This window comes from Elaeis guineensis, chromosome 8, assembly GCF_000442705.2.
Source record: "Elaeis guineensis isolate ETL-2024a chromosome 8, EG11, whole genome shotgun sequence".
Classification (NCBI taxonomy): Eukaryota; Viridiplantae; Streptophyta; class Magnoliopsida; order Arecales; family Arecaceae; genus Elaeis; species Elaeis guineensis.
Window position 1 is genome coordinate 5,463,289 of NC_026000.2, and position 12,731 is coordinate 5,476,019.

General features: G+C 37.5%; 1 protein-coding gene across 9 annotated transcripts in view; it reads left to right on the plus strand.

The window, feature by feature from the left end:
* Window positions 1-12,731, plus strand: part of LOC140859703 (uncharacterized) — a 134,673-nt gene that overhangs the window by 1,883 nt on the left and 120,059 nt on the right. For 4 of the 9 annotated variants that reach the window (XR_012143397.1, XR_012143396.1, XR_012143395.1 and 1 more), the window contains exons 5-7: window positions 234-568; window positions 1,083-1,365; window positions 1,509-1,708. Coding sequence is in view for 1 of the 9 variants with exons in the window: in XM_073261983.1 (XP_073118084.1) it covers window positions 234-568; window positions 1,083-1,174 (427 nt within the window). In the remaining 8 variants the exon portion in view is untranslated. Of the gene's footprint in view, window positions 1-233; window positions 569-1,082; window positions 1,366-1,508; window positions 1,709-9,968; window positions 10,194-12,731 lie in introns of those variants that run through there. The other 5 variants (XR_012143401.1, XR_012143400.1, XR_012143399.1 and 2 more) reach the window with 4 other exon arrangements.

The window sequence follows — 12,731 nt, forward strand, 5'->3', positions numbered from 1 at the left end:
TACTCATGTAATTCTTCAGTAGATAATCAGATCAACTTGATATCGGGAGCCATTTATCTCACCCTCTCACCCGAATTTCTTCAATAATATCTCCACCCACTTCAGGAACATCTACAAGTTTGATTGGTGGTAATTTGATTGATATTTTCACTTCCAACGTTGTGGTGTACTTCCATAGGAGGTGAATAGCCTAATGTTTTGTCTAACACTTATCAACTTCTTGCTTGAACTAGGCACTTTCTGGAGTGTGAACAAGACTCGTTAAGGGAGAATATGGACATGATTTTCCAATGCAATCCCCGTTTATATTTTCTGAGTCAACAACCAGAAGATGAATCCAAATCTCCATACTCTGATCCTCAATACTCTGTTTTTGCTGATCAACTTCGAGGTAAAGATCATGCTTTCGATAGTATGAAGGATGGTAATGGATCCACCTTCTCAGAATTCTGTGTTTCTGGTTCGCATTTGTGTGATACCTCATCAATATCCATGAAGAGCATGGTACCGGTTTCTGTTGCGAGTGTACCAGATCCTGTCTCACAGGAAATTCCTTCAGCCAGCACAGGTAAGACTATACCAGCTCTTGGCATATATGATGCTGAAATTGTATAAATTATCTGAACAGCTATGTTTTCTTCAATCTTTTAAAAAAGAAAACTCTGAATGCTTTTTCTTTCTGTTGTTCATTCATCTTGAATGACTCGCGACAATTGACTGGTCAGGTCTGAGCATCTTAGAATACATGTTTTCTGCATTCTCATAATAATTCAAGCTTAATTCTTGGATGAGTGGTGATGTTCTTGGGTCAGAATTTATAATAGTGTCACCGATACAGATGTCTGTTAAGATGTCAAAAATCAATTACTTTAAATGGGGCATTCTAGTTGATTTGAGAAACTTGATGAAGGATGCTAACACGTTTATCTGTAATCTAGTTCATAGGGAGCTCCCTTGAATCACCAAGCTCCATATTGTTGTAGCAGTTTTTTCTTGTGTACTGGGTTTGCTTGCAGTATTTTTCATCAGCATGTTGTTTCTTATTTCTTGTATATTTTACAAAACATCGGTTGTTGCTTCAGGAATGGAATCCCAAGCATGGAGCAGTGCCGGTGCCGCAGAGGAGTTGGAGGAATCTAATTGGTGGGATCAGACGATTTGGGCAACAGAATAAGTAATTAAATTAAATTGTTCATTGGATGACATCCTCCTCCTTGTAAGATGGCATTCTGTGGCTCAGATCATTGTGATAAATATTTCACCATGAACTGACGGAAAAATCAAATCAAACAATGCATTCTATATAATTGATTAAAAAATTTGAAAGCTTCATGATGCTGGTTGACAACTGTGCAACATTCATAGGTAGCTATCTTTATGGTTGTTGCGTAAATGTTAAATGAGGTTCATGAACAATGTAATTGTACTACATTGTCGTTCGATAGATTTCATTTTTTTTTTTTGTTCAGAATAACCACATTTATACTACCAAGCTCTGATACCAACAGGATCACCCATGGATTGTGAATTACGGAAATAACTGAACTTCAGAACCACATAACAAACGAATCAAATTGAGAGAAGAGAAAAAGAGAAAGAGACAGGCATGTGAAGAGAGAGGTCCTTCATCTTCTACATCTCTTCTTTTGTTGCCGCCTCCTCTCCTTAGGCGTGGATCCTTCTTGAGCATCCTACCTGCTGGTGTGAGGTATCACATCATCATATCTCATCTCTCGATTGATTGTGCATGCAAATTCAATTGGATTGGAGTTCATCCTGCTTTCCTATGGCATCTGATGTGCATGCGAAGTAGAGGGTCTGCATATCCAGGTCTCCACGAAGGTTTATATCAGATAATTTAGGATTTGATCTCTTATTCTGCTGTGATTCAGATAAGAATTTGATCCTTAAACAAGTAGAACATTAGAAAAAAATTTTAGATGCAACCTGGGCATTCTGGAGGAAAACTGTTTCCTTCCCTTCAACTGGTATCAGAGCAGGCCTAAAATATATGCATGCAAAATAAAATTTTTCATGATTATTTATATAAGATATAATTAAAATTTTTTGTGTGACATTAAATCTCATTTAAATCTGTTTATATAAAATTTTTGATTGGATTAGAGGTGCCTAATCAATGGTTGATTGAGGTTTTTATAAATCTATTATAACAGAATTCTGTTGTTGCTGAATTTTTGATGAAAAATAATATGAATTAAAAATTTATTTTAAATCTATTTTAACAGAATTTTAATTTTATTATTTTCTTTATGAATTGAGGATTATTTTAGATTTAAATTGGATATGTTTCGATGGATATTTTGATTTGAATCCTATCATAATTCAGCACTGTGCGAAAATAGATTTTATCAGAAATTAATTTTTTATGCATTCATATTTGCATCTAATTATTTTTCTATTCGATATCAAATCTAAAATTGATATTTTATAATTAGTATAAGATAAATTTTAGATTTGATATGATGTATATGATACATCAAATCTAATTGGATTAGATGAAAAACATAATTGATGAGATCAAGGATATGTTTATGATATAAAATAATTTTGTCAATAATTGCATGTTGATGTAATTATATATGAAATTAGATTTCAGATCTTAATAGCCTAGTACTTGGATTGATGAGATCACCAGATCGTCCCTCTTGAAATTTTCTACTTACCTGAAGTTTTTGCAACGAATTGCATATATTAATAGGACTTCCGATATCCAATACCCAGGTAGTAGTATTACAAACAGAGAAATTATAAAGTGTTATCATATAAATACCTTGTGAAGCAACCACTTGCATATTTCTCTTATTCCTAGGCATGTTTGGGTCAAAAGGGACAGTGGGAGAATAATTGAACTTGAAAAGTTCAAGACCTATAAGCTATCCTATCTTAACCTGTGGAGTATCCATAAGTTAATCCTCAACTAGATGTGCCCAGTGATGAGGCACGACCATGATACACACTTTCTCACCGAAAGGTCAATCCGAATGCATAATGTACTACTCAAATATGGGTTTGTCATTGAGAATGACTATACCCATATATTATTATGAATAATGTTTCCTTGACCTATTCGAAAAATGTTACTAGTAGATACTCTGACAATTGGCCTAAAATCTTGACATCCGAAATCGACTCCCTGTACATCAACTAAGTGTGGACTATGGTTGAAGCACCTATGGATATGACCCAACAGGATGCTATCAGAGATGTAATTCTGAATTTTTTGCTTTTGCCACACACCATCTAGAGAAGTTGTCTCTGGTGGGAGGGTAAATGCATTTATGAATTTTGGTTGAAATTGAGGAGATGGCACCTCTATTTTTAATGAGATAGTCAAAATGTTTGACTTCATCAAATATAGATAAACCATGTGTGTATGCAAGAAGATAGGTGGGAGTCTCACTAACTTCTTGGTTATGTATGTAGGTGACAAATAGCTTATTGGGAAGGTAGTCCCGATATTGCACTCGATCAATACTTATCACAGAAGCTTTCATGAAAAAAAAGACTTGGGTTAAGCATCCCATTTCTTGGCATCTATAGGGATAGATGTAAATGGATGATTAGGCTTGTCCCAATCTAGGTACATGAATTTAATATTGAAAGGGTTCAACATGAATGGGTGTAAAAGTGTTTACTTACCCATACATTCAATGTACCAAGCTTGATATGAATTATGCCTTGTGTATAATCATTGATTTCGGGCTGATCCATGATGGGATCTTATGAAAACTGTGAAAAGCATTTTCAAAGTACATGAGAAGCACTAGAGGAGCAGTGAATTGGAAGAGTTCCAAACAGCAAACTATGTTTGACTCAGTTAATTACTGTTAGTAAAGATTGCTTAGAAAAATTGCCTGATGAAGGGTTCATCATTAAGTTGGGTGTCGTCTCATCGAGTATCCACACACATCCTAGGCACTTTTACCTCATTTATGATTTGATCATAAAGTGAGTTAATATTAAGAACAGTATAATAGGACCAGTTCACTAAAGCTTACACAGCAGCAGTGCAATCGTCACCCTGATTGCAAGGACATCAGGTATAGGAGTGATTGGCTTTAGTGCAAGTGGAAGATTGAAAGAATTATACCCTACAAGCTAATCACATGGGGATGCGATGGAACTTTTCTTTATTATCTTTCTGCTCATTTGCATGACATTAGTTATTTTACTTATATGAGGTATTATGTTTTATCATTTACTGTATCATTTTTATATGATTATGATAAATCTCTTGGATTAGGATAATGATTTTAAGGCCATGATGAGATCATGCCAGTGAGACCTAAAATTTTGATAGCCCTAATCTAAAATATTTTCAATCGTTGGATCATTGAGTCGGAGATCAATGACTCCGATAAGACTGGTACATCCTATGTATACTTAATGGAGAGGGTGGTTAATCTCACAATCACTTGGTGGTGATACTAATACAAGGATGTAGGTGCTCATTAAAAAATGAGTTTACTGAACTGATTTGTAAAAGAATATTCGATGGAGCCTTACAGCATGTCAACAGATGGTTCTTTAGTGAGAGTGGTGCATGTGATCTTTTGATCTGAGATCATCATGGTACCTTGTGTGCATGGATCCTTACTTTGGTTGATTCCCAAGCACACCACTTTGAGATGTGTGTGGGATATTTTGAGTATGGTGAAGTATGCATGGAGGTTGTGAGTGGTCAATAAAGAATCGATCACTCCTTGTAGGAGGAGAGAACATCTTATGTGATCTCATAAGATGGTGACTCTGAGTCTCTGGCCAGAGTAGGGATGAACTGTAGAAATATTTTCTACTGGTTCATCAATCGAGTCATCATCATTGGATCGAGATATATATGGTTAGATATTTGGGTCTGACATATTTTCATACTCATAGCCTTTTCGGGATGTTGTATGATCGAAGGATTGAATTGCACGGTAACTCACTATGGAAGGATAATTTTGATATTTTTACCAAATTTTAAATCTTTTGGATAGTCATGACACGTTGCTAGATGTCAATCTTGACTTGTAGATTTGACAGAATTAAAAGAGTTTAATTTTAAAATCAATTAGGAAGAGTCCTAGTTAATTGGAACTCTCGAGCTAACCTAATCCAATCAGATTAGGATTTCATCGAGAGTTTGGATCCACTGCTGGCTAGATTTAGAATCCAATGGATCACACACAATAAAAATTTAGTCTTGATCTAATTAATTTAAATTTATTATAAATTCAATGGGTTAATTAAATTGCTAGCACATGAATTAACCCAAGTGACCAATTGAGTTCAGTGCAAAGGTGTTTGTGCTAACCTAGTCTTGTTGTCTTGACCTAATATGATTAGGTTTGAACCATCTAAATTTATTAGTTAGTTTTATCTGATTTTATGGAAGTGTTCCACGTGGAATCAACCTCCTCCACATCAAACCACACGCATATTAAGTGTTGGCGTCATATTTATTTTGGTAATTAAGAAGGAGAGTCCCTTTTTCTTACTCCTCTTAAAATCATTACATATTCCACACATTCTATTAATTTTGTGCACCATTAGATGGTGCCTTGGGATGTGGGAGGTGGAAGAGGAGAGGGAGTCCTTCTCTTGGAAGAAACTCCATGCCAAAAATAAGTTGGGACGCCCCATTTATGGCGTTGAATTGAAGAGTCCATTTCAACATGGACTCTTATTTCTTTCCATTAATTTCTACATGTTTGTTAATTCCATGTAACATCAGATATCTCTTGGGTTCATGGGTGCAGAAGAAGAAGGAGAGTCCTTCTTTTGGAAGGAGTTTGAATGCCATATTTTAAAGGGATGCCACATTTTTTGATTGATGTGGAAAGAGTCCTTAATTTTATGGACTCTTGAATTCTCCATGCCATTCCTCTTATCCCATGCGCCATATGATGGCGTTACATTTTTTCTTGATAGAGGAAGAGTCCTACCAGTGAATCACCTTTTATTCCACACCAACCCATTGTGTTCCACGTTAAAAATTGATTGGGGCGTGTAAGGAATAAGGGACGCCAAGAGTTGGCATCCCATGGGATACCCCCTTATTCCCTATAAAAAGGGGGTGCTATTCCTTATTTTGTACGTCCCTTTTTGGTTGGGTTTAGGTGTGAGAATGAGAGGATAAGACAAGAAAAATATTTGAAAAAAATGTCAGAAAAGAGAGAGAGAAAATGGAAAGTAAGGGAGAAAGAAAAAAGAAAAGTATGAGATACTTGTCCTAAAATCAAATTGTTCATGTGTTGAACATAAAATCTGATTAGAGTGTGATTTGATACTTTGAAAAGGATTCCTAAAGTGATCTTTGTAGAGGTCATGAAGGCATACAAGCAATGGTGCATCCTGTTCTTGTGAAGGACAATCAGCAGCGCACTTACGAAGAAGGCTACAGCACCATGACGAGTTGGAAAGAGCCCTGATCAGTCCTGTGTGGATCACCGTTGGAGGGTTTCTACTTTGGAGTCTCATGGAGATCTCAAAATCATCAGTTCATGATCTTCATGGTGGTATATGACTTTTGGTCTTCTCCTCATATGCTTGATTTTGTGGTTTGATTGTAATCATCAAGGGATTCCTAGGATTTTTGAGTTCCGATGATTAAGTTTAATTGTTAAATCTTGTTTTCATTTATTGAATGCATGTTAAAAATTTTGAAATATATATTCTGCTACATCACTGAAACCCATCAGAGGAATGATGCTGCTCAAGTCCAAGACTGGGTATAATTTTTTGATCACATCTCGATCGTCCTCGTACCCGATGCAATATAAAGCAAATTCGCCTTCGAAGATTTTTTCTTTGAATTCTTTTGAATTTCTGAAGTTCTCGATGGCTTGGTTCAGGGCTTCCCTCGCTGACTCTACTTCAGCTCTTGCGGAGGCCAACTCAGCATTGGTCAGTGTCAACCTTTCCAGAGTGGCTCGATGCCTTCCGCACTCCATTTCAAGTTCATCAATGCATCCATCCCCCTCTCATTAGAGTGGATGGATGGAGTGCTTCTTGCTCCTGATCCGAGACTCGAGGGATGAGATGCTCTGGCGAGCCGACTCAAGTTCAGCCCTAGAAGACTGTAGATCTACCTTCATTCGGGAGATCTGCTCTTAAAGTTTTTTCTCCTGTTCAGTTGTCGCTTAGAGTTGTTTGATGGCAGTATTCTTTTCGACGATGACGGCCGCCACCTTATCCATCCACAACCGATGAAAGTCAACAATCTTTCGATAGTCGCTCTCTAAATCGTGCATGTCATGCGCCCATTGAAAGCAGAAGATAAATCAAGTCAGATTAAAAAAAATATATATCAGAAAACTTACCTCGAGTATCATCGGGTAAAAGGAAGAAAATATTTCAGCGACTGTCCGGTTCTTTCTATTCTCCCGATTAGTTGAGTGAAGAGCAACTTTGATGAGCCACTTGGTCAATGCCGGATTGGCCAAGGCTGACTCACTCTCGGAGATTCGAATGTCGAAAAGAGTTGGAAGGCCTGCAGACGATCCGTCATTGGCTGAAGTCGCTGGTGCCTTCCTCCGATCTTCGATCGACAGCCCATGCTTGAGAATGTTGGAAAGTCAGAGCTCGACTGTACTCGAGAACGTTCTGCTGGAGGAACGGCTAGCACAACCGCAGACTGCTCGGGTTCAACTGTGACTCCCGCCCTAATCCGAACCTCTGCTGATGGAGCCACTGATGGTACTCTTGTAGCTCTGTCTTCTCTTGCTGTCCCATCTTCAGCAGACGGTGCCTCAAAAAGCATTGTCAGGGATGACAACGCCAAGACTGGTTCGAGAATCGTCTCTAATGGAATGTCAGATTCCCTCACCAGTATCGATGGAGTAGTGACCCGACCTTTCTTCGACGGTCAGGAGGGTCCAGCTTCAGCTGTTGCCTTCTTCTTGACAGCATACGAGCAGTTATCAGCAGCCGACACTCATACTCTTGGCTGTGTAGCTGCAATCAAAATAAAGAGATCAGTATAAAGTTCAAAAATAGACAAGAAAAATAAAATAACCGACTATGTTATACCTAAAGAAATGACCGAACTAAGCCCGACATCGTAAAGAGCTTGTTCGGTCATCAGCTCTTGTTGCAATGGAACTGTCATGTCTTTCAGTCGGAGAAAATCTTCCCGATCATTGGCCTCCACCCGACTGTTCTCATTGGGGCCGGTCCTTGGATCACCCCAGCATGAAGGAAAGCTCCAGAGAGAAGAAGAAGAGATGAAGAAAAATTAGTTTTTCCATCCATAAATGGATGATGGAAGATCGATGATAAAAAAAAAGCCTTTCCTTAGGTAGAAAAATCACCAACCCTTGACCTTCAGATGAGGACAAAGGACAAAGAAAGATCGAAAAAGAAAAGGATGAGGAGCAATCGGTATAAGCTGACACAACAGAGCAAAGCTGATTATCAGTCGGATAGAATTTGGGGCCAGTTGAGTAGGACAGAGGACATAATAATCAAGAAGATTTTGGACGAACTCTGGAATCGAGAATCGAAGATCAGTCTGAAAGTCCTCGACATAAATTACAACCGAATCCGAAGGAGGAGAATTCATTCGATCGTCCGAACTAGGAGCGAAAAGCTGATACTACTTCGGAATATGATATTGTTTCCAGAGCCGTTCAACATTGGGCCTAGATAAAGAAGAAGCTTCCATTTTCAGAACTGAAGGAGAGTCATCGATTGGATTCTCTGACGGCTATCTCGAGAAGAGGAAGTTTTTCTACCAGCCATGAAAAATGGAGAACTAGAAAAAGAAAATCCTAAGAAGAGAAACCCTAGAAGAAGGAAAGGAAAACTCAACCTGAGATCAAAAGTGATGCAAGAAACAGAACTCGGAGCTCCTAGTACTAGGGCAACCTTCCAGTAAAACCTTCTGTACAACAAATGCAAAATCAAGTCTGGATGAAAGCGACTGTGTATATATAGGACTCCTCAATGGTCTAGATAAAATTGATCAAATCTGGATCTCCTCAGATGTCGACACGTGGCGACATTAAAATCGATCATTGATCGGACGGTTCGATGACCTGCTTCTAGATCGTGCCACCTCACCATTATCCACATGAATAACTTAGAGCCAATGATGTTGGGACACGTGGCCAAGATTTACTAGTCAGAATCAAATCGTCTGGATCTGGACGTCGAATTATCTTCCCGAAATGATAGTCCAATATGATTTCACAGCTATCGAAATAGCAAAATAGCTGAAGATCTCTCGTATTCCAAAAAATCATTAATACTAGCAGTCGAGTCGGGGCTCGAGGCAGCACGTGACAACTTTCTTCGTCCAACGTGACAGACTACGTGATAATATACACATCAGACCATCTTGGACTTGAAAATGGAGGGCAACTGTTAGGACAAATCAACCAACCTCTGACTTCAACTCTACATCGACCTTATGAAAGCAATATTCTGAGTAACAATTAGTTGACCGACCGACAGTCAGCTGTTATCAACCATCAATAGACAACTTGGATAATCTCCAATCGAAAATCATCGGCATATCAGAGTTACCGACCGATGCCCATTCGAAACTCCATGACTACCGACTTACTGCTATTTTCGATGTATAGTCGGCTTACAAGCTGCCAGTGCAGATGATCAGAATGTGATATAACGCTCATCTCACGATCACATAATGTCGGAATGTGTGGATCTCACATATTTAACCGTTATGAATGTTTATCGACTATATATCACGGTCGTTAATGGACATAAACAGCCCATTAATTCCATGATTATGGCCTAATAAAAAGCAGAATCACATGCTCGATGGGTACAACTGAATTATCTATAAAAAGAAGGTAAACGAACAGTATTGGTAAGATAATTCTGGGCTAACACTGTCATTTTAAATACTTTTTATCTGTTGTTCACCACTTTCCACTGACTTAAGTATTGGAGGGTCCCCGCCGGACATAATTCTGGTTAATGTGGACTTCATTTTGCAGGTGCTCTTCACCGGTGATGGGCGCTACAGAGGATTGGCCGCAACAATATGCACTAAATATATTTTTATAGATATACATGGAGTTACTGATTGACTCAGCTATAGCAAAATTAGAATAATCAATATTCATCATTTAAGGGCATGGCCTTATTATGGTGATTCTTCCTTTTTACAAGTGCTAAAAAAAGATAGCTGGTTAGCTATCAAGGGTTCATCATGATACAGTGAAAGCCCAACTACGTTTAAAGAATTGAAGCTGCGACTATGTCTTTATTCAATTTTGTCCATCATTATTTTTCAATCAGCAGTTGAACCAGTGAAAATCATTCACCTTAATCTTCAAATTCCTCAGCTTTCCTCCATATTAAATAAATTTGATGTGTTCAAACTGGTGATGAAGTTCAAGAAGCAAGATACCTGTCTGGCCATTCCTAGTGGTTTCATTCTTTGGCAGTGCATATGCTCTTATTCCATACTTTGTTCTCTGGAAGCCACCTCCACCAGCTGTTGGAGAAGATGAAATCAGTAGATGGCCTTTAAATTTTCTAGATTCAAAGATAACTGCTGGGCTAAGAAACTCCGATGCACATAAGCACAATATGCTTAGTAAATTTGTATACAATTTTTTGTGTATATGAGTGATACTATAACCTTTTTACATCAAGCACATGCATAACTCATTGATTTTAACCATCATTGAATTACAATTTGAAAAGGTTCAAGTGACAAACAAAGAATCCCAATCATTCAATATAGTTTCTGTAAAGCGTTGCCTGAAAGCTTTTGGTATTTAGAGTTTTGATCATTGATAGTTTGAAATAGTGGAAACATGCAAAATTTGTAGGTGAAACTCCAATCAAACTGATCGGATTGATGGTTTATATGCTGCCATATTTACCTGATTATTGTTTCCTCTTTCTGCGGCTGAATAGTAACTCCATTGCAAACCAGATTTTACTTGTTGCAGCTTGGGCCTAACTATGTATGCTGGTTTAGCTAATAGTGATGTGTGGAAGGAGTTCTACCGATACTTCAGAGAAAGCAAGTATGTAAGTATCATGACATACTATTGGAAATTTCAATTAGGCGTACTCCCATGTGAAATCTCAATTTTTTTCATTCTTTAACTTGCTCGACCAGCATTTTAACCTAGTAAAGACACTGTCAGTTTTTTAACTAGTCAGCGGCTCCTGTTCAGCTGTTCTACAGAACTGCATCAAATACTTTACAAAAACTTTTTGAAGCTGGGAACTTCTTTCCGTGAAGTCAACATCAGAGTCCATTGACCTCATGTAAGAACTCTGCATTTACCTATAACATTTTCTTCATTGCAGATCCATATTACATGCATTGATTTTGCGCTATGCTCAGCCTTCTCACCTTTTTGGGTCTATAATGATATGACTGCAAGGAGATGGTAAACTGAACACTCTGCACCCATGCTTCTTTTCATAATATGCTCAGAAACCTAAATGTTTTAAAATAAAGGGAAAAATAGAATGGCTTTCTCATCAAAGAACTCACTTGTTCCCCCTGTTGCAGGACCAGTCAAAGTTCTTGGCTTTTGCCAGTGGCACTTATTCCAATTCTGGGGCCATCCTTGTATCTTCTCTTGCGGCCACCTCTTTCAGCACTCCCTACCCCCTCAGTCATAATTGAGAAAGAGTGATCTGGATCCAATTTCCAGCATTTGTTTTCTGCATAAGCAATAGAGTGAACTAAGTATAGCTATAATTGGAGACTGGAAGAGAAGGTAATCCATCGTTCTAACAAAATTGTCATCATAGTATCCCAACCTCTGCTCAAAAGCCGATTTGAAGCAACCCCAACAAAATAAGGATTAATGATGTAAACTTATTATGTTTCACGAGTTTTTTTATATTCATAAATGAAAAGAAGTTAGAAGTGATGATGAGCTCACTGGACTTGGTTGACAATTAGGACTGTTGCTTGCGACTCTCTCGGCTCAAATGATATCACTGAAATCCACCATTCTATTGCAGTGCGGTGCTCTCACAAAGCTCAATGCTCTAATGCGGAAACAAATATATGAGACCCGATGGCATTCAGGATGAATGTAGACCCGTCGGGCAGGGATAATCATTTTGAGATCTAATAATAGCTTCTTGCGACATTACTTTTGGAAAACTTTTGAACTATTCTTGTGTTATTAAGCACGTCATAAAATATATTACAACTGCATGATTTTTGTCTGGTTTATATTTTAGAGTAACAAACTCTGGTTCATAAGTTGTAGGAGCATGCGCCAATTTTCAGTTCAAGGTAGAATAATGAGGCATCATTTGGAAGTTGTGAAGTTTTGAGTTAAATATTTCCACTGGCATCATTTCTGTTCTAAAAAAAAAAATGAAAGATAGTAGCATCGGACGTTTGCAGTTTTTTTATTATTATTTCTTAAGGAGGTGTGAGAACATGATTTTTTCTTTTTTTTTTTTTTTCTTTCTGACTAAAAAGAGTAGTAACGCCATTACAGTGGAGTATAGAGTTATAGAACAACAAAATATAGTTTCCTGCTGCATACAAACAAAATTGCAATAGTTGACAGTAGGGTTGAAAGTGAATCGGAAGTGGATTGGATACCAACATATCCATATTTATTTTATCAAATGAATACAAATATGAATATGGATATTATTTGGATATAAAAATTTATATTATATTTATTTTAAATATATATAGATATAATTCGAATATTGAAAGTATAGATATAGTTATAGATGTTACTTCGATAATAAACTTTATA